General features: G+C 43.8%; 2 protein-coding genes across 9 annotated transcripts in view; one reads left to right on the top strand and one right to left on the bottom strand.

Moving 5' to 3' along the window:
* Positions 1 to 19,172, top strand: part of LOC306918913 (uncharacterized protein) — a 26,527-nt gene extending 7,355 nt beyond the window's left edge. Inside the window, exons 1-7 of one of the 3 annotated variants that reach the window (XR_013789432.1) lie at positions 897 to 1,034; positions 3,783 to 4,485; positions 6,093 to 6,168; positions 9,190 to 9,268; positions 12,861 to 12,981; positions 14,228 to 17,579; positions 17,644 to 19,172. Coding sequence is in view for 2 of the 3 variants with exons in the window: in XM_079496118.1 (XP_079352244.1) it covers positions 3,823 to 4,485; positions 6,093 to 6,168; positions 9,190 to 9,268; positions 12,861 to 12,981; positions 14,228 to 14,626 (1,338 nt within the window). In the remaining variant the exon portion in view is untranslated. Of the gene's footprint in view, positions 1 to 896; positions 1,035 to 3,782; positions 4,486 to 6,092; positions 6,169 to 9,189; positions 9,269 to 12,860; positions 12,982 to 14,227 lie in introns of those variants that run through there. The other 2 variants (XM_079496117.1, XM_079496118.1) reach the window with 2 other exon arrangements.
* The window catches only part of herc1 (HECT and RLD domain containing E3 ubiquitin protein ligase family member 1), a 138,916-nt gene continuing 135,943 nt past the window's right edge, over positions 19,173 to 22,145 (bottom strand). For all 6 annotated transcript variants that reach the window (XM_079496111.1, XM_079496115.1, XM_079496112.1 and 3 more), the window contains exon 81: positions 19,173 to 22,145. In XM_079496111.1, coding sequence (XP_079352237.1) covers positions 21,960 to 22,145 — 186 coding nt within the window. In that variant the 3' untranslated portion in view covers positions 19,173 to 21,959.

The following is a 22,145-nucleotide window of genomic DNA, read 5'->3' as shown; positions in this document are numbered from 1 at the left end:
TTCAGTAGCGTAATGTTATGGCCAGTTATGTGACCATACCATTAACATCCTATAAGGCAAAATGATCAAAATGTCATGTATGCTAACATGTGACGTGTCAAACTATGGGGTTTTCATGACTCTGAATCCATTCCAAGCATTAGTTTTGCACACAAAACACTCCTTGGCCTAAAAACGGCCATAGCCGTCATCACAATGAGATCAGCACATTTGGCAAATGTGCTGATCTCATCACATTTGTGATGTGCGCAAATGTCATTTGGCTATGGCCTAATTTAGCCCAATGAGTGTTTTTAGGGCAAAACTAATGCTTGGAATGGATTCAGAATCATGAAACCCCCCTAGTTTGACACGTCACATGCTACTTAAAGAATGATGATATTTGGATAATAGGATGTTAATGACAGATATAACTGGCGATAAGGCATTAAGCTGCTGAATTGGAAGAGTTATCATACCAAAAATATAAACTCTAGAGACATGTAGGAATATAAAAATATAAAAACATTACCATCACCTTAGATGGTACCAAAATCTGGCTCTTCCCTGGACTAATAAGGATATAGATGTTATAATGATCTATGTTGTAATGGTATATTAAAATGTATAGGCTGTTATAATGCTATATATAATGTTATCAAATGTGTCATAATGCTAGATTAAAATGTTATTATATACTCTATTGTTATATTGCTAGATTTAATGTGTTAATGTCGTTAGATAGCCAGATCAGACGCACACAAATCGGAGCGCTCTCTTGCTTTTAGCCCCGCCCCCTCTGCAGACACGTTGCTCTAGGAGCGGCTGCACGGGCTGCGTGGTGGCGCGCGCGCACGCGCGCACACGCACACACGCACAGTGAGTGTATGTCCTGACTTCACACCGTTGTTCGCTGCCGGTAAGTGCTGACTGATCCACTGAGGAGAGAGAGAGATGGCAGCAGCAGCAGCAGCAGCCTGCTGCACACAATAGAGAAGAACTCACTATTTATTGAACTCAGAGAGACTGTAATGGAACCAAATGGACCTTTAAGGGTAAGTATCCAGGCTACTGATCTCTCTCTCACACACACACACACACACACACACACACACACACACACACACACACACACACACACACACCTTGATGTGAGGAGAACCCGTCTGATATATATACGGTAGGCTATACCGCGACTCGAGTCAGAAGAACTGATAGATTAGTACCTTTTGAAAGTGTGTCCTAAGAATAGAATGGACCTGGTCCGTCCGTAGCCTACTGTGTGACCAGGTCCATTTCTACCAAATCTAACATTACGCAAATTATTCTTACGCAAAGTTTGCGTAATGAGAGTGAGATTTGATAAGAGAATAATGACTCATATCCTTTGCTTGTCTGATGAAGCTCTGCAGCACTGTATGAACTCAAATGACGTTAATTCAATTGTATCAAACAGTGTCTGTTAAACCTAAATCGGTGTTATATTGATTCGTTTGATTGATTGCTAACAGAATATAATCCACGTAAAGACCTTATTTTGTCACGTAGGCCTACGCGTATTGTGTGTGAAAGCATTTTCGTTGTTACATAATAGAGCTGCCTCTTCCGTAGCCTACTGCATGCTGTGTGTGTGTGTGTGTGTGTGTGTGTGTGTGTGTGCGCGCGCGCGCGCGCCCGGGGTTATTTAAGCTGCTGTGTGTCGTTGGTTATGGAATTCATTTTTGGCTAGTCTGTTGTAATTTAAATATCTTCAAAACGAGAGAACAGACATGCAATACCTATACCTACAGTACGTGACTTGAAAAAGATTTAATTTTACACTAGACCGACGAACCATGATTAAGCATTTATACACTTGACAAAAGGGTCCACCATTTTCAATTAATCAGTTACAGTAGTCTATATAGGCTAGAAGTCTTGACCCTGGTTTAAATCTAGATTTAAATGAGGTGTTTAGTTAAATGATTGATTGAAATATTGATTGAAATATGTATTAACAGTTTGCAGAATTACAGTACAATTCAAGCACAACTCAATACAAAGACTGTTAACTGTGAGTGGACGACACAATAAAGCATTGCACTTGTTTACAAGAGGGTCCACCTTGTTCAATTCATCAAAACATTTAGAGACGTACAAATATACACTTCTATAAAGCCAAAGAACAGAACGGGAATTCATCATAATCAGTGGAACATGATAAAACAGAAATAATGATGTTCATCCATTGAGGTTTTGGCTGTAAATCATTATGTTCTATGTGTTTCTGGTCTGGATTGGAGCAGTCTGTGTAGGCCTATAGGCTGCATGTTTTTCTGGTCTGGATTGGAGCAGTCTGTGTAGGCCTATAGGCTACATGTGCATGTTTCTGGTCTGGATTGGAGCAGTCTGTGTAGGCCTATAGGCTACATGTGTTTCTGGTCTGGATTGGAGCAGTCTGTATAGGCCTATAGGCTACATGTGCATGTTTCTGGTCTGGATTGGAGCAGTCTGTGTAGGCCTATAGGCTACATGTGTTTCTGGTCTGGATTGGAGCAGTCTGTGTAGGCCTATAGGCTACATGTGTTTCTGGTCTGGATTGGAGCAGTATGTGTAGGCCTATAGGCTACATGTGTTTCTGGTCTGGATTGGAGCAGTATGTGTAGGCCTATAGGCTACATGTGTTTCTGGTCTGGATTGGAGCAGTCTGTGTAGGCCTATAGGCTACATGTGTTTCTGGTCTGGATTGGAGCAGTATGTGTAGGCCTATAGGCTACATGTGTTTCTGGTCTGGATTGGAGCAGTCTGTATAGGCCTATAGGCTACATGTGTTTCTGGTCTGGATTGGAGCAGTCTGTGTAGGCCTATAGGCTACATGTGTTTCTGGTCTGGATTGGAGCAGTCTGTGTAGGCCTATAGGCTACATGTGTTTCTGGTCTGGATTGGAGCAGTCTGTGTAGGCCTATAGGCTACATGTGTTTCTGGTCTGGATTGGAGCAGTCTGTGTAGGCCTATAGGCTACATGTGCATGTTTCTGGTCTGGATTGGAGCAGTCTGTGTAGGCCTATAGGCTACATGTGCATGTTTCTGGTCTGGATTGGAGCAGTCTGTGTAGGCCTATAGGCTACATGTGTTTCTGGTCTGGATTGGAGCAGTCTGTGTAGGCCTATAGGCTACATGTGTTTCTGGTCTGGATTGGAGCAGTCTGTGTAGGCCTATAGGCTACATGTGCATGTTTCTGGTCTGGATTGGAGCAGTCTGTGTAGGCCTATAGGCTACATGTGTCGTTCTAGCAGGGGTGTGCAGCGAGATAGAGGGGCAGGGGGCTGACATCCTGTAAGAGGGCACTTTTGGACAAACATAGCGAAAATAGCTGATCTACAAGCTCACAACGCACGACGCGTTGAGAGCTTGTAGATCAGCTATTTTCAGTAACGACATGTATTTTTTTGACTGTACAAAAGTGTAAGTATTTTACTACATGCAGTGTGGTTCTGTATTATAAGAACAGTATTTATTTTACTACAACAACTTGAACAGAAAACAAACTTGACAATAAATCGCCAATCTTTCTTGCCAAATAAGAAAGGTATCTATAGATGTTTCCCTTCCAGTATAAAGCAGCCATGCTATCTACGTATATGTAAAACAGTTTCATTTTGTTGAGCGTAATTTAGTAATGAGCTCACAAGTCAACTCATCTTTATAATAATAATAATAATATTTATTATTATTATTACATTATCATAATTATTGTAATTATTGTCTTGTATTATTATATTCATGGCAAACTCTTGCTCAGCCTGTGTGCTTAAACGTTGCAGGTGCGTGAGGCAGTGTGCTGGCTAAGGGACAACGTGAAGGATGTCAGCGTCGGACTCGGATTACTCCATTGACTGGCTCGCCAGCGACGAGGACGACACAGACGATCCAGACAGGTCGAGCCCAGACAGGTCGAGCCCTCCTGGACATCCAGACGACGACACAGACGGTCCAGACAGGTCGAGCCCTCCTGGACATCCAGAGGTCAACACAGACGGTCCAGACAGGTCGAGTCCTCGTGGACATCCAGACGACGACACAGACGGTCCAGACATATCGAGCCCTCCTCGAAGATGTCCAGACGCACAGCCTCCGCCAACATCTACCACGTGTTTACGAGATCCTCCAAGAAACCGCGTCGTCCGCTCTGCCGGATCTGTCGACAAGAAGAGCGGTGATGATGACAGTGACTCTAAAGATGGCCACCAGCACTGCAGGCTTCAGAGCCAATGCAGTAATAATAATGGCAGCACCGACGACTCGTCAGACTGTAGTTCCTCCCCCGTCTCCAAACAGAACTTCTGGGCCAGTCCAGTCCAGGGATATACTACGACCCGCGTTGGTCAGCAGATACCTTCGAGGGCCTTGAGGAGCACCTCGGGAGTTATTGGGAAGCCTCTTGAGATGAGGAAGCGATTCCACGGCCCCGGACACTGTGAAACGTCTCGGTCAGAGGACACTGATAAGGAACTGTTTTCACGAAAGGTGAGACTCGCGCCGTCCTCTTACAATGCATCCCTTTCCCTTGTCACTTTTTGAGTGGTGCTGGCCACTCCTATAGACATGCGCAACGTGTGTCTGTCCCTGTGTGTCCGTCCATCCGAGTATACCGTCTGTATTGTCTGAGCACAGAAATAGCGTTTGTTGACCACCAAGTGTCACTGTTGTCACTGCACGCACACACACGCACGCACGCACGCACGCACGCACGCACGCACGCACGCACGCACGCACGCACGCACGCACACGATTTAGAGTAGCCAATTATCATATTAGAGCGGCTCCTGTTTCTACACAATTTAGTCGTTCTGCCAGTGAGGGGCTCGACATTCCTCACTGACCAACCCAGCCCGTAAGAGTACGTGCAATGACAAATATCACAATCCGTCGCGCCCAACTCCCACCCCCCCTCCCGAAACACACTCCGTCCCGCCCAGCTCCTCCCCTCCACACTCTGTCAAGATGGATGCGCCGCAGCTCTTTCTTTTCTCACTTTCTGATAGCATGAGAATCAATGTTTTCTGTATGTTGCAACAGTCATCCCTGACATACGACTGTTGACATACGACTGTGTTGACATATACGACTGTTGACATACGGCTGTTGACATACGACTGTGTTGACATATACGACTGTTGACATACGGCTGTTGACATACGGCTGTTGACATACGACTGTGTTGACATACGGCTATTGACATACGACTGTGTTGACATATGGCTGTTGACATACGGCTATTGACATACGACTGTGTTGACATACGACTGTTGACATACGGCTGTTGACATACGGCTGTGTTGACAATACGACTGTTGACATACGACTGTTGACATACGGCTGTGTTGACATACGGCTGTTGACATACGGCTGTTGACATACGACTGTTGACATACGGCTGTTGACATACGGCTGTTGACATACGACTGTTGGCATACGGCTGTGTTGACATACGGCTGTTGACATACGGCTGTTGACATACGGCTGTTGACATATGGCTGTTGACATACGACTGTTGGCATACGGCTGTGTTGACATACGGCTGTTGACATACGGCTGTTGCGTTGATCTCAGTGTCATTTTGAGGGTACAGAGTCAATGTGTTGATCAGAGTGATAAACAGCTTGGCTTTAGATTTCTTTCGAAGGGCTCATGAATATTTCACCTAATGGAGAAATTGAAATTCCATATTAGCAAAACACCTTAACATAAACCCCAGCATCCCTATTCTAGGGGCCAACAGCAATGGACAAGCTCACAATGCCAAGCAGTGTGACATGTTGTGAGCTTGTAGATCAGCTACTTTCGGCGAAGAGATTTTTGCGTAGAGGGGAAAGAAAATGAGCAGACCAAGTATAGAGCCCTGTGGAGTAGGGTTTAAATGGTTAATGGTCTTATCATCTCTTTACTATTTCTGTCCTCAGTTGATATACAGTTTACTGTTCAGCTAAGACATGTTGGGATTATGTGATTTAGACATTAAGGTACTACTGTAGTTCTTAGTGCTTAACATAAGTCATGCTGTGCTGTGGTTTGGGGATATTTAAATGGCTTATTTGAATGTTATTATAGCACGTGTTCTCTTCTCCTTACAGTGCACGGAGCTGCAGTGCTACGTCCAGCCTCTGTCCTCCATCCTGCGAGGCCTTCGCTCTGGGAGGTATTCTCAACGTAAGTCTCACTCCAATCCCAACTCTTAGATATAGTCTTACAGTTGTCTTTACTATGGTAAAAGTTCTCAAACATTGTCACATGCCAAGCACCACACATGTATTTGTATTTGGCTGTAGACCCCTGCAGGGAAGAATAATTTGTGTAAATGGTTTTCAAGATTTCGCAAAATCTTTCAAGATTTACGGTCTGTGGTTAAACCAATTTGCTGGGCCTTGCTGGGTAAATGCTCACATACTGCACTGGTGCACACATGCAGGCAGGGACGTGCAGAGAGTGTTAGAGGGGCAGGGGATGAGAGTATGTTATCGTACTGTACGTTATCGTACAGTACGCTGTACCGTTATCGTACAGTATGCTGTAGCGTTATCGTAGTGTACGCTGTACCGTTATCGTACAGTTGTCCGTCCACCATGGTACGCTACGATGCTGTACCGTTATCGAACAGTAACAGTATGCTAAAGATAGACGGTTGTGTTCTACGTTGGTGTGTTGGTGTGTTGGTTATCTGCAGCCTATACCAAGCTGTAGATTTTGAACATCGATTCCTTGTATTGAGATGTATTTATGCAACAAATGGTAAAATGACTTAAATGATATAGCGCCTTTATCCAAGGCTCTTTACATAGATTGTGCATTACATTCGCCCATTCACACACACATTCATACACCGATTGCGGCGGAAGCCATGCAAGGTACCAACCAGCACATCGGGAGCAATTTGGGGTTCAGTGTCTTGCCCAAGGACACTTCGACATGTAGCCAGGAGCCGGGATTCGAACCGCCGACCCATGGATCATTGGACGACCTGCTCTACCTCTTGAGCCACAGTCGCCCCACTGAGACTTATACTGGATCTCTTCTCCACTAGTCCCTTCCTAACATTTTAGTCTAGTTTTTATTTGTTGACGAAATTGTCAGTATATTTAGTCTTAGTCATTATAGCTTAGTTTCCATGTAGTTTTCGTCAGTGGAAAAAGGTAGACGACAAACATTTTTCGTCCTAGTTTTAGTCGACGAAAACAACACTGTCAGATGAGCGGCTCTATAGAACCGGCTCACTCCAAAACGGTGTCCATGCCCCAAACGGGCATTGCGCTAGTTAAGGTCGCAAGATCACTCTGGATTAAGAGCGTCTGCTAAATGCTTAAATTGTAATTGTAAGATACATTTCAGTTCAAAATCATTTCTTCACCTCCATTAGTAATCAAAGAGTTATATAAAGGTCTCTGTTAATGTAGATGTTGTGCAACAACCTGGAGGAATATCATCAAACACAAAACAAGCTTCAAAAGAGGCGAGCAGTCATTCAATGTGCTTTCAGCGTACTGTAAGAATAGCCTTTCATCCTTCAGAGACACACCAGCTGTCACTTTTGTGAAGTGGATTTCACACAGTGCAACATACAGTATGAGAACATGGAATGTGTGAAGTTAAGTTGTAAAAACAGGGACTGGTTTATCAACCGCCATCGCCTGTTTCAACCCTAATTTATGGCTCTGTAGCACAACAGTGTCACTTGCCGAAAAGAACAGAGCTTTTTGGCAAGCATCAGCGTTGTGCGGTGAGTATTAAATTAAGGGTTCAGTTTTCCACTGTGAGGAGGGTTTTCTACTGTTGTGTTTATCTTCTGTGCATGATGGAGCTAGTAATGTAATGTTAGCACACTTAGTAATGTTAGCAGGGTTGGATCTGCTGGGTGGGGGGCCTCTGCTTTAAACCTATTCTGGACGGGAACCCCTTTTGGTGTTTTAAGCATTTTGTTGTACATTAGCTATTGAAAAATAGCAGGTCTACAAGCTCATAGCACGTCACCGAGTGCCGCGCTACGAGCTTGTAGACCTGCTATTTTTCTTAAATCGTGAAAATGTGGCACAAAAATATATATTCTTTCAGAGCGAACGTTTTGAACTCAATTTTTTGCTTCTGGGGGCGGGGGGGGCGGGGGTGTCCCTGGAACAACATATTTTCAGATGGGGGTCGGCGGCCAAATACAGATAATTCTGGGGGTCCTTGACACGAAAATGTTTCAGAACCACTGACAGAATCATAGGTTTTTCAGAAAACTGTCAAGATTTAGATTTGTAGAATCTTTTCTCCCTTCTGGTGATATGTTTATCCCTGCTTCTGGTAAGACTGAATGAAATACATGTATTTCCTTTAGGGAAATTAATGCAGACTGTCTGATATGTTGGATATTTATGTTCAATCCCTATTTTGGGCAAACCTTCAAATATTTGTGTTTGTGTTTTTTTTTTTACATTTAAAAAAATAGCAAAATCAGATGTACCGACTGTGATCTATACCAACAGTGTCACGATGCAGTGTGTTGTGAGCTATAGTTGTAGATCATCTTGTTGTAGATAAGCTATTTTCATTTTTCAGTATAGGGCATGTAGGGCTTTAGTATTTTTTTTAAAAACAAATCTGACCCTGAATGTGACTGTAGCATGTTTGTTTAGTCATGGTTAGATATCCTGTTGTGTCATTGTGAAACTCACCCTCCCTCACACGGTGGTCACTACCAGTATGTTGATTTCGTCGACTAAAACGAAAAATGTTCGTCGACTACCTTTTTTCTAAAATTAAATAAAAACTAAATGAAAACTAAGCTATGATGACTAAAACTAAGACTAAATATATTGACAATTTCGTCAACAAATAAAAGATAGACAAAAATGTCAGGAAGGGACTAGTGGTCGTGGACAAGAGATCCAGTATAAGTCATTTTACACTTGGTTGTATGCTGAAAATAGCGCGACGCGTTGTGAGCTTGTAGATCGGCTATTTTCAGCTGTAAAAACAGTCATTACGACGGCATCAAGGCCCGCCAAAACACATTATAGTCGACTAAAATTATATTTAGTTGACTTAAACTAGACTAACACTAAAACATTCCGGGTGACTAAAATGTGACTAAAACTAAATGAAAACTATTCAAGAGACTAATGACTGAAACTGAAATAGAAATTCTCTGCCAAAAACAACACTGGTCACTACAGCTCTGTTCCAATCCCACAGGTCTCAGCGGCTTCCAGGAGAGTGTTGCGATGGACCGAATCCAGAGAATAATGGGGGTCCTTCAGAAGCCAGTCATGGGGTAAAAATCAAATGACACAAAACCGTTACTTTCTTTATCAGTTTTATTCGTCCATCTATCTTTTATTGTATGTTCTCTTTGATGCATGTCAGATTGATCAGATACCTTTTTTACAGAACAGATAAGACTATTACTGTCGTGCGTGTCTAGGAGCCGGCCCGCTCAGCCCAAGGACCTGATAAGAAAACAAATTAACTATTTTTTTTGGTGGTCACTGGTCATATCAATAACTCCACCTGAATGAAACAAACATGGAATAAATAAATACTGGTATTCTTTTTTATATATTTGGAAAGACAAATTATTTTCGTGAGATAGAATAGGCTGTATGAGTAGTACCCAATATAATTGATTGATTGATTGAAGTATCTATTAACAGTTTGCAGAATTACAGTACATTTCAAGCACAACTCAATACAAAAGACTGTTAACTGTGAGTGGACGACCCAATAAAGCACCACACTTGTTTACAAGAGGGCCCACCATGTTCAATTCATCATAACATTTAGAGACGTACGAATATACACTTCTATAGCCAAAAGAACAGGAAATCATCATCATAGAGGAGGTAAAAAGGGAAAGGGGTTAGGGTAACATAGTGGAAAACAAGTTCTATTGACATAATGCCCCCGGGGCGACCTGATGTACAGTATGGCGCGTACCACATGCCTGACCATGATGGGTTCAATTCCCAGCTGGCCGGGTCAATGCTGCATGTCTGGCCGGGTCAATGCTGCATGTCTGGCCGGGTCATTTGCTGCATGTCACTCCCTACTCTTTCTGTGTTTCAAATAAATGGCTCAGAAAAAGCCCTTCACAATATCTAAAGAATAGAGAGACACCCTTATTTGAACTCCTTACAGTTTGCCCTTAATAATATAATATAATATAATATAATATATAATATAATATAATATAATATAATATAATATAATATAATATAATATAATATAATATAATATAATATAATAATATAAAGTTAATATAAAGTTACCTAAATACAATAGCCCTACTGATCAGCCTGCAAGTCATAGGCTACTATAGTAGTAATGTATAGTCTCTAAGCAAATGACTAGATGTTGTTCATTGTTAATGCAACTTATTATGACATGCTATCAATCTGTTCTGGTAACAAATTAGGACTCAATGCAGCACTGACTGAAATCACATCGTTGCTTAAGCCTACTTTCCTTAGTGGAAGCACTCTGAGCCCCCCACCAGACGTATAAAAGGTACTTTTTGGCCAGAAAGGGATTTGTTATTTTGTTTTTTTTCCCACCGGAAAAAAATACTTTTAGTTACGCCACTGCGCCCTCTACCGATATTGCCAAGAGAAAACCTTCATAGAGAATATTTTGCCAAAAAGTACCTTTTATACGTGAGTGCTTCCACTAAGGAAAGTAGGCTTTCTAATGACACAACCCGCCTTTGTATTGATGAGTAGCAAAAACATTCTTTGTATTTACGCTAAAGACGAGAGGCTGGTCTGCATTTATGTGAGCCCCGGAAGTCAACGTTAACATAGCTCTAAATGCAACGGCATTAGAGCTATGGACCAGAGCTATGGACCAGAGCTACTGTAGTAGCAGCATTAGAGCTATGGATCAGAGCTATGCAGCAGGTGAAAACACAGAGCAATACGCCTGATTTATACTCTATCTTTGTTGCGTGCCAAAAACAGCAGATCTACAAGTTTAGAGCGGCTATTTTCGGAATCGCAACTAGATTTAAGCACACCATGAATCAGTCTTTCATGTATTCATAATACAACTAGAGTTAAGCACACCATGAATCAGTCTTTCATGTACTCATAATACAACTAGAGTTAAGCACACCATGAATCAGTCTTTCATGTACTCATATAGATACAACTAGTGTTAAGCACACCATGAATCAGTCTTTCATGTACTCATATAGATACAACTAGTGTTAATCACACCATGAATCAGTCTTTCATGTATTCATATAGATACTAGTGTTAAGCACACCATGAATCAGTCTTTCATGTATTCATATAGATACAACTAGTGTTAATCACACCATGAATCAGTCTTTCATGTATTCATTTAGATACACGTGGCGGTGTGCTTGACTCCAACGTGCATGTTGTCAGCTTGTAGATTCGCTGTGGCGGGTGAGAGAGTTGAAGCGACAGCACGGTGTGGTGGGAGTATTATAACTGAGGCGTAAGGAGGTGTAACCGTAACTCCATGGCGTCAGAGGAGGGGGAAGGATTAGAAACGGGTTGAAAAAAAAACAAAAAAAACAGCAGGTCACTCACTACACAGCCGCTACAGAGCTTATTGGGCTATTTATAGACCAATGAATGAACCAAGGCCTCCCAGCAGCTCCTCCCCCATCACTCCCCCTCCCCTCCGCGACACGTGTGTGCTGGAGCATGTGTGTGTTTACGTGTGTGACGTTGGCATGTGTGAGAGGAGAGCGTGTGTGTGTGTGTGCGTTCACTGTAGTCACATTCTCATGTGGAACTGAGCACGCTCTGCTGCATGTCCTTCTCAATAGGCATCATGTGGTCCGTCGACGGAGAATGTGAGCGCAGATAACATCACAGACAGCACGCGCACGCACACACACACGCACGCGCACACACACACACACACACACACCATTTTTTAGCCCTAATCCTGAAAATAGCATCATCGTGAGCTTGTTGTAGGTCTGCTATTTTCTGTGCTCAACAGCTATTAAAAGTATAAATCAGGCGTAACTATAACTCCTAAAGCTGACCTTCTAAATGTTTAATTCTAAAAACGCAAGCTGAAGATTTTCCTAATAGTTATAGCCTAACACTAAAACGTCTGACTGTCAGACACTGTCAGACACTTTCCAAAAAAAATGTTGCTCTTTATTGGGTCAACGTTTCGGTCGCTTAGACCTTCACCAGGACAGACAGCTATAAAGTCTATTAACCATAAGACAACAATTTATCTTGTGAGGAAACATGGCCATTTAAAGAATTCTACTACTTGTGGGGACGTGTTGCCCTCTCAAAGTATAGTAATACGCACGCACGCACGCACGCACGCACGCACGCACGCACGCACGCACGCACGCACGCACGCACGCACGCACGCACGCACGCACGCACGCACGCACGCACGCACGCACGCACGCACGCACGCACGCACGCACGCACGCACGCACGCACGCACGCACGCACGCACGCACGCACGCACGCACGCACGCACGCACGCACGCACGCACGCACGCACGCACGCACACACGCACACACGCACACACACACACACACACACACACACACACACACACACACACACACACACACACACACACACACACACACACACACACACACACACACACACACACACACACAGCCTCTCTGCCCATTCTACCATTTGATGTATTTAATCATTGTTAGTCACGTTGTCTGTCTCCACCTATCAGATTACAGCAGAGGAGTGATCATGGTGTTGACACAGTGGCGTTTAAAGGTTTATGTAACATCATCTGAATGCCGTTCTGCTCTGTTAATCTGCCATTAAGATGTTGTTTAGAGCGGTTACATCACCCCCCCCCCCCCCTCCCCTGTGTTCTTGTTGTCTTCCAGGGAGCGTTTTCTGAACATTGTTCTGAAAATGGAAGCCATGCTTCACAGCTGGTTCCCTGAAGTGAAACGCAGGGCAGAGCAGCAGCACACGGACCACGTCACTCCAGCTAAGAGGCAAAAGGTGAAAAACGTGAAAAAAAGTCATCACACCAGTTTAAGGGTGAATTATCCTACCAAACGACCAGGTGGTCAGTCATTCAAACAGAGAACATAGTTTGATTGCCTATAATGTGTCTTGTATTTGCTTCATTTCATGTTTTAATTACTTCCACAAATTGTTTATATTTTCTGCATCATTGTAAAAAAAAACTGGAATTGAAATTGGAACAATATATGTCACTAAATTATGTCCTTTTTGCCAACCTCTGTTGGTAGCTCCATTGTCCTTGTTAGAACTGTTATTCCCACAGAATTCAGTTCGAAACAAAAATCAAAGAAGTACCGCTCCAAATCTAATTAGAGGTGATTTTGGAAAGCAACATCAATTTAGGCATTTATGAGACACTCCTATCCAGAGTGACTTATAATGAGAGATTGAGTCACGGTGGCACAGTCGGTAGTGCCGTCGCCTCACAGCTAGAAGGTCCTGGGTTCGATTCACTCTGGGGACGCTGGGGGCGTGTTCCCTCCTCCATCAGTGCCCATACCCGAGGCGGGGTTGGCGAAAGGTCCTTTCTGTGTGGAGTTTGCATGTTCTCCCCGTGCCCCCTAGGGTAGGTACCCTCACAAAAAACATGCAGTAATTCTGGTCTCTAAACTACCTCCCCCTGCAGCCGGGGCACCTGATGGAGGGGAAAGGAACTGGTTGGAATAACGTGTTCCTTCCACGCGCTACGTCCGGCCGGGGAAACTCTCCCCTGTCAGGTGAAAAGAAGCAGCTTGGACTCCTCATGCATAGAAGGAAGCATGAGGTCAGTCCGCTGCCCCCCCCCCCCCCCCAGGTTGGCAGAAGAAGTGTAGCGCCCAGGATTACATTAGATAATTGACACTGGGTGAAAAAATGGGTTACAAAATCGTGGGATAAAAAAACATTAAAAAAAAAATAATGTGGAATAAGCAGAGTAGCGGTAAGCATGAACTCTAGTTATTAAAACATGTCAATAATGACAGTGCGAGGGAGAACAGGCATACCAGGTAAACGTTGAAGCCAGCATCCGTCTAAAAATAACCTGCATCTAAATCACATTCTTAACAATTGTGGTCGAGAAAAACAAGTCTACAAAACAAAAACATGCATCGCTTAAAAACAAAAACTAAGAAATAACGAAGTAAATGTTCTCGTTGGCCATTCTGAATGAGAATGCCTACATTGATAAGTGTAATAATAATAATACTGATGCATGTATCTTCCTTTCTCTCCTGTATAGCACCATACGACTACAAACCAGTCATCTTCGTCTGCGCGTCCGGTGGCCTCCGGAGCAACGGCGGGCGGCCCCGTGCCCGGTTCCTTCTCAGCCGCTCAGGTCCGATGGGTTCACACCTCGCCTGCGTGCTCCCTCAAAACATCAGAGCTCCCGTCGGCCAGGACCACTCCTGCTGCTGCTGCCGCTACGCCTCACCCAAGCCGCGGCGTCCTCCTCCAAGCGACGCAGGACAACGTCGTCTCTTCCAGCACTGACTTACAGAACGGCCCAAAGTCCAACCCGCCTCACGGACGCGGAGCCGTGCCCTTCAAGATCAGCTCCCCCTGCCTTCAGAGACTCCTGCAGGCTAAAGAGAGCATCATTGGCCCTAGAACTGTGGGAGATGACGGCACCTTGTGAGAGAAGTGGTTTGTAATAACTACCTAGATTGCTGGGGTGGTGGTGAGTGCGGATTTAGGGGCAGCGTTCACAGAAAGCGTTTCTTGAGACTTGGCAGCGGCTAAACCCTTTCTGACATGCAGTTCTATATGGTAGAGACGCGCTGGAGCGTTTCAGCGCTCTCGGCGTCCTGCCGGCGATTTTGTTTTGGCCGAGCGGCCCGGACGTTTCAAGCTAATGTTTTGGAGAGGAGCACACCACTGAACTTTGTCACTTTTGATCCTCCTGGTCGTGTCCGACAACACGGCCATTTATGACCTGATTTTGAACCGTTACAACTACTGCACGAGAAATCCTTTGTATCGTTTACCGTTATTTCAGCTAGGCTATTTGTACAGCAATGGTTGATAGGTTTGAACGTTGAGGGAGTCAATTGACACTCGGCGCGCTTAGTACGAAGCACTCATGATATCCAAAGTGCCCCTCCGCTAAAAAAATGCTTTCTGTGGACAGGGTTAGGTGGTGGCTCCGTATAATACGTACAGACTGCGGTGTGTGTAGGGCGTAGGGTTATCCGAGTACAGCGTCGACTAGCATGGAGGCTTGTCAGCACAATACGTGCCCCCCCCCCCCCCCTCCCTGAAAAGCTCCTACAGTGCCGAATCTTAAGGTGCGTTCAGACTTGAATTTAAATATTCGCCTCGGTTCGTCCCGTTGTGCTGCGCCAGGTCGTGCCACGCCCGTCGCGCAACTTCTCGTCTTTGCATTGACTTGTATGTAAACGCGCCGCTCTAACCATCCAAGTCTGAACGCACCTTACGTTTAAAGGTTGTTGTTGGCCTTTAAATAGCATGTTTTCAAAGAAACACAAATCTAACTTCTGTTTTCTGCAGCTAACGTGTGGTGTGCACTGGTTTGATGTGGGCTGACGCGCGTGTGTGGAGTTCCCGCCTTTGTGCTGGCGGGTGTCAATAAAATCAATTAACCCATTTAGACCTGAAACTAGATTCTACATAATGTCTTCTAAATCCTGAAAAAATCGGTTTCTGTCAGTGGTGCTCAAACTATTTCATGTCAAGGAGCCCCAGAATTATATGTATTTGGCCGTGAGCCCTATATGAAAACATGTTGTTCTAGGGCCCCCCCCCCCCCCGTGAGCCCTATATGAAAACATGTTGTTCTAGATCCCCCCCCCCCCCCCCCCCCCCCCGTGAGCCCTATATGAAAACATGTTGTTCTAGGCCCCCCCCCCCCCGTGAGCCCTATATGAAAACATGTTGTTCTAGGGCCCCCCCCGTGAGCCCTATATGAAAACATGTTGTTCTAGGCCCCCCCCCCCCCCGTGAGCCCTATATGAAAACATGTTGTTCTTTTTTAGTTAAAAAGTTCACAGTGAAAGAAGATTCAAAGATTTGAGCCACATTTAAAAAATAGCCAGGATTTTTCAAAAATAGCAGATCTACAAGCTCGTAGCGCGCTACTGGTTAAAAGCTATAAGGTGACACAGAAGCGGCCTCAGGTCTAAATGGATTAAGACCGGGATGGATCAAACACGTACACCAGTCTGGGACACCGTGGCTCTTTCTTGGTTGAACTTTCATCGGTTGTAATTGAGTTGGTTCAGAATTCATTGTAAGTCCAAAATACAAGATACTATGTTGGCACAGGGCTTTTTTTTATCAAATAACCCCCCCCCAAAAACAATAAAAAATAAATAAAAAAGACTGGGGGTGATTAAGAAGGGAATTATGGCATGAATCATTTGCTCTGAAAACAATACACACACAGTAGTTGGTAATGTAAATGAAATGCATGTTAATTTGGAAGGGCAGCTTTAGTACAGGACATCTATGGAGAATACAGGATCAACCTTAAACTAATTGCAAAAATCTGATTTTGCATCTTCAATATATCCTGAATAACAGAAAAAGAAGTTGCCTGGAATTGTCTGAGGGGAAAGTGTTGTAAATGGCCTGTACAGTATGGTCACCATTGACATCCTATTATAAGGCAATATTTTTCTAAATTTCCATATGCTTTAAGTAGCATGTGACATGTCAAACTAGGGGGTTTTCATAGGGGGCAACTTTTTTCTGTTATTCAGGATATGTTGAAGTTGCAAAATCAGCTGAGTTTGTTTTTTTTGCAATTAGTTTGAGGTCAAATGACATTATTACTGGACTACTTCGAGCGTGCACCGCACTGACTGTTATCTTTCATTGAGCTGTTTTTATCTAGGCGTTTTGAAAAGGATTCCTCTACCTCATATTGATACCATGTACCATGCATTATATGGTTTCACCGTAGAAAATACAAAGACACATATTCCATCTGTATGCCTCGCGGGAATCACAAATCAGATTGTCTTAACGACTAGTGCTCCGCCCCTTCACAGTGGGAACGAAGACGAGCCCCGACAGTGACAGTTCCTTTCCACCCGCTAACGCCCGACATAATTGGCTACGGTGACAAAAGAGGGACAATAATGGCAAATGGCCTGCCACGTCCTGTTAATTAACCCATAGCTCTGACCAACATTAAAAGGAGCACTTATCCCATATTCAGCTTTAGCCTTATAGAAATTAGCCTCACACTAATGCTCATAAATAAGATTTCAGACTATTCACACCGTGTCTCAGAGGTGGGCTGTGGACATGAGTTCACCTGGTGGTAATTTCAAGATTTTCCCTTTTCACTGATGCAGAAGAACTATAGGCTATGGCTTCAACTAGCATTTTGAGCTAGTTTCCTAGCATTTTGACTAATACTATGACGAAAAATGTCCGTCGACTACCTTTTTTCACTGACAAAAACTAAATAGAAACTAAATCCAGATCCAGTGTAAGTCATTTTACACTTGGTTGCATGCTGAAAATAGCAGATCTACAAGCTCACAACGCGTCACGCTGCGACACGCTGTGGGCTTGTAGATCGGCTATTTTGTTTATTTAAGTGAAACTCGACTAAATCAACTGTAGATTTAGTCGAAGAAAATCTTGACATTTAGTCAACTAAAACTAGACACTAAAACATTCCAGGTGACTAAAGTGTGACTAAAACTAAATGAGAACTATTCAAAAGACTATGACTAAAACTAAAATCAAATTTTGCTGCCAAAAACAACACTGTTTCTGAACAGTCCACAGCTCAGCTCTGAGACAGTGAGTAGACAGAGATGGTGCCATCTCTCATAACGAAGCATTAGTGAGGACCAATACTATGAAGATGTGATTGAAAATGGCCGAAGAGCTCTTTTAATTATACTTATTTGGCAGCGTGTCCGTCAGTGTTGCTTTGCAAAAAATAGCAGCTCTGCAAGCTCATGTGTCGTATCGCAACTCGTGCGTTTGTAGATCTTCCGTTTTCAGTATACATGTGACAACACTGCCGCACAGCAAAGTATACATGGATTTTACTAGACCAGTGGTTCCCAAAGTGGCGTCCAGGGACCCCCAGGGGTCCTTGAGGGAGTTCCAGGGAGTCCCCCAGCTATATGATAGTTTAGAACCAAATGGACCCTTATCGGTCTGTAACTCAGAGTGTACAAATCAACCAACCTGCACACTCAGAGTATATAAATGGTGGTCCCAGAGATAGAAATGCCATTAAATGGGGGACCATAGGTCAAAAGGGGGCCCTTCAAATGAAAATGGTTGAAAATCACTGCTAAAGCCGTACAAATCTTCTTATAGGGGTCATTGGCATATCTTTTCAAATGGGGGTCCGCGGGCTAACGGATATCATTCTGGGGGTCGTTGACATGAAAACGTTTGGGAACCACTGTACTATACAATATAAAACCTGAACTCACTGCTTAATTCTCACAGAAATACGGAAATATGTACTACTAGAAAACCCCCAAAATCCATACATATGACACTACTACCGTTATGTTTTGACCGCAACGACAGAGGCGTGGCTTTCACTACTATGGAAGTGCTATTTCACTGTGGCTGGTTCAGGCTGGTTTGGGCTGGTTCAGGCTGGTTCGTGCTGGTTGGGGCTGGTTTGACATTATTTACTATTCTGTCCATATCCGGTTACAACTCGGACAGGGCTGAGTCGGCTCTACCAGTGTTGATTTCGTCGACTAAAACTAAGATGAAAAGTGTTCGTCGACTACCTTTTTTCACTGACGAAAACTAAATAGAAACTATAATTATATTGACAATTTCATAAAGTGAAATCAAAATTTGCTGCCAAAAACAACACTGGGCTGTACCGAACTTGGCAGCGCTAGACACGGCATCGGTGGCGTCTCCCATGCGTGGCTCAAGTTCAGGGGAGGATTCCACTGTCGGATTTTGGGGGGTTTCTAGTCGTGTATTGCAATTCCGTACATGACGTATTTCCGTGAGATGGGGTTGCTTGTGTGTACATATATTTCTGTTTTCATGATTTATCCTCAGAAAAGATGGCCTTTGTGACGTTTTATACTGATAAAAATAAATGTGATGTATGCTTTCTGAAAGGAAGTTTTCTACTTTACTTTTCATCATTCCTTTTTTTCCAGGGCAGTTGTTTTGTTTATCCAATAAACTTAAAACAAAGACGATGAAAAACAACATCAATTTGTGGAGCATTTATTTGTGGGGTTGGGTCGTTTTTTTCTTTTCGTATGCTTTAGGAAACTCAGCAATTTTTAGAAATTAAAACAAAATAAATATGCATATTATGTAAAACGTTTCCCTAACGAAGCATTATACACAATGTACAATTGTCTTTTCTTTTCCACCACTTGCTTGAATATTCTATACACATTTAATAAACATATCTCCATGCTGAAACCCTGAAAATGGGATGTGGAGTTAAGAAAAAAACAAATAATGGCTAATGCTCGCGTGGATCAGCGGTTCTCAAAGTGGGGGGGTCCTTGACGGGGGTTAAACTCTTGAGAGGGTACAAAATGGACCCGTAAGGGTCCATTTTGTACCCTCTCAAGAGTTATAGGTAGTCGTTGAAATTAAAAAGGTTTGAGAACCACTAGCGTGGATCGCTGTGTTTAAAAAAAAAAGCTAATATGCGGCAACGTGAAATTAAAACACGGGATGGGTTATGCTTTGAGAGTACACAGGAAGGATGTAAAACACGGGATGGGTTATGCTTTGAGAGTACACAGGAAGGATGTAAAAAGTGCTGCTCTGGAGTTCGTCGTGAGCTGATCACGACAGCGCATTTCTGGGTTTTCGTTTTTCTTTCTTTTTTGTTTCATTCGTGGTGTGTGTGGGTGTGCAGAAACCACAGTGCTCGCAGCCATTGAAGATGGCTTGTAGGTGCACGGCCAAACAGGACTTCAATGAAAACAGGAAAAAAGGCCAGCAAACAATGCCATTTTATGAAGTTTAATTTTGCCTTGCCGAGTGATGCAAAGCCGCAGTTTTCTTCTTGTTTCCAGTCTTGTGTCCGTCTAAACCCAGAGACCACGATGCAAACCTCAAGAATCTGTACTCTGCACATTCCATTCATTTCCCTCTTCCCTTTCTTCAGACTGATATAGCGCTATGACAGGCTAAAGTGCTATACATATACTTCCTTCTGACATCTGAAAATCGACCTGTTCGGAAAGTCTTTCCAAACTATAGACTCACTCTATAGAATCTCCTGGAGGTGCACAGGTTCTGAGAAAAGAAGGTTCAGGGACCGCTGTTCCAAAGCTCGTAATGATGATGTGGTTATATCACCTCCCTTTCCGGAGAAAATGTGTGTGTTGGTGTGTTGGGTGGCAATCATGTGATATTGTGATTTGTGATATAGCATAAGTGTTCTATAAAAAAATATAAAGATCGGATCGGCAAGATACTCAAAATCAAAAGCCAAAAAACCGTGATAGGGACATCCCTAACTGTGATGTTAGTAATTTCCCCAGTAATGAGTAGGTTACTGATCCAAGTAACGCTACGTTACAAATTATTATCTGTCTTCTGTTCAACATTTGTTTTTATGAGTGTTATTGTGTGTCCACTAAGCTGGGTAGAGGAGCCCAGCCAAGCGCATATAGTAAGGAGGTTGTCACATGCAAAAAAATAATAGATCTACAAGCAATCAACACGTGGTGACGCAGCACATTCGTAGCAACATGCACCTTTGCAAAAATTATGAAGTGCAGTTCCCGGGGCAAGTCCGTCCGTGGTCCAGTCAGAGGCTCAACAAAAAGATGGGAGGAACAGCGAATCATGAGAGAGACGACATGGACACTTGGACGTGGACAGCGAATCATGAGGGAGAAGACACTCTCAACACTTTGGTTGAGGTTGTGTCAAACATACAAGTACTGTTGTCCATTGTAAACATTGTGCGGGCAGCAAATCGCTTTCAAACGTTTGTTGAAACATCTACAGTTTGGAGAGGCTGATTGATGACTTATTCATCTCCTGTAAGGATAAGTATTGGTCCAATATATGAAATATGCAGGAAAAACGTAAGATATGAGAGGCTGTTGATTATTTTGTTATGTAGCCTCATGTGTGCCATGTAGAGTTAGGCTGACTCTTCCCCAGTATACTAGTACATGTACAGTTAGGCTGACTCCTCCCAGGTATACTAGCCCAACCCCATGTACAGTTAGGCTGACTCTTCCCCAGTATACTAGCCCAACCCCATGTACAGTTAGGCTGACTCTTCCCCAGTATACTAGCCCAACCCCATGTACAGTTAGGCTGACTCTTCCCCAGTATACTAGCCCAACCCCATGTACAGTTAGGCTGACTCTTCCCCAGTATACTAGCCCAACCGGTTGGCTGCTGAACCAGGCCAGATATGAGGGGTGAGTCATGTTGCAAGAGACTATTGGCAGGGACGTGCAGAGTGTGTTAGAGGGGCAGGGGCTGAAATCCAATATAAAGAGGGCACTTTTGGACGAAAATAGCAGATCTACAAGCTTGTAGATCAGCTATTTTTTGGGGCGCAACCCCAGCACTCTTTAGCTAGTGGAGAGATGTATGGATGTATGGATACTTCGGGGGGGTAAAAAAAAAGCAATTCCCACCTTTTCAAACGTGTAAAGCTGTGAAGTGAGAATATGTTTCTGAGAACAGGCAGAACTTTTGATGGTGCTCACGCTGAACCGAACCGCCCATGTCCTTTCCCCGTCTAACAAGGCTTGGACGGAAGAAGCGTGATCGTGTGTTTTTATAGCTCGGCGACGCAAATAAACTTCATATAAAGGACATTATTATTATTATTATTGAGTGCTGGCCTGTTTCCGTTTTCATGCGTGATATTTATGTGCACTGTTGCGTGATACGCCATGTCCAGTCCCCCCGTCAAAGCCAGTCATTGCTGGGCGGGGTACAATCCACAATCAATCGATCCCAGTGGTTCTGGGTTTCAGTCGTTGCTGTGCGGTGTGACGTGGTCAGTAGTCTGTGTCGGAGCCCTCTGCGTTGTCCACGTTGCGAGAGAGCATGTAGTTGTCCATGTCGATGGAGCGGCAGTTGTTGATGGCGTAGCGAAGCCTCTCGGCCATGACGGCCTGGCTGGAGTAGGGCGGCAGACGCAGCTGGAAGAAACACGTCTGGGAGGTGGGCAGGCTGTCGTACGG

This window comes from Electrona antarctica (assembly GCF_951216825.1).
Source record: "Electrona antarctica genome assembly, chromosome: 3".
Taxonomy (NCBI): Eukaryota; Metazoa; Chordata; class Actinopteri; order Myctophiformes; family Myctophidae; genus Electrona; species Electrona antarctica.
The sequence above is the reverse complement of the archived record's forward strand: the minus strand, read 5'-3'. Positions and strand labels throughout refer to the sequence as shown.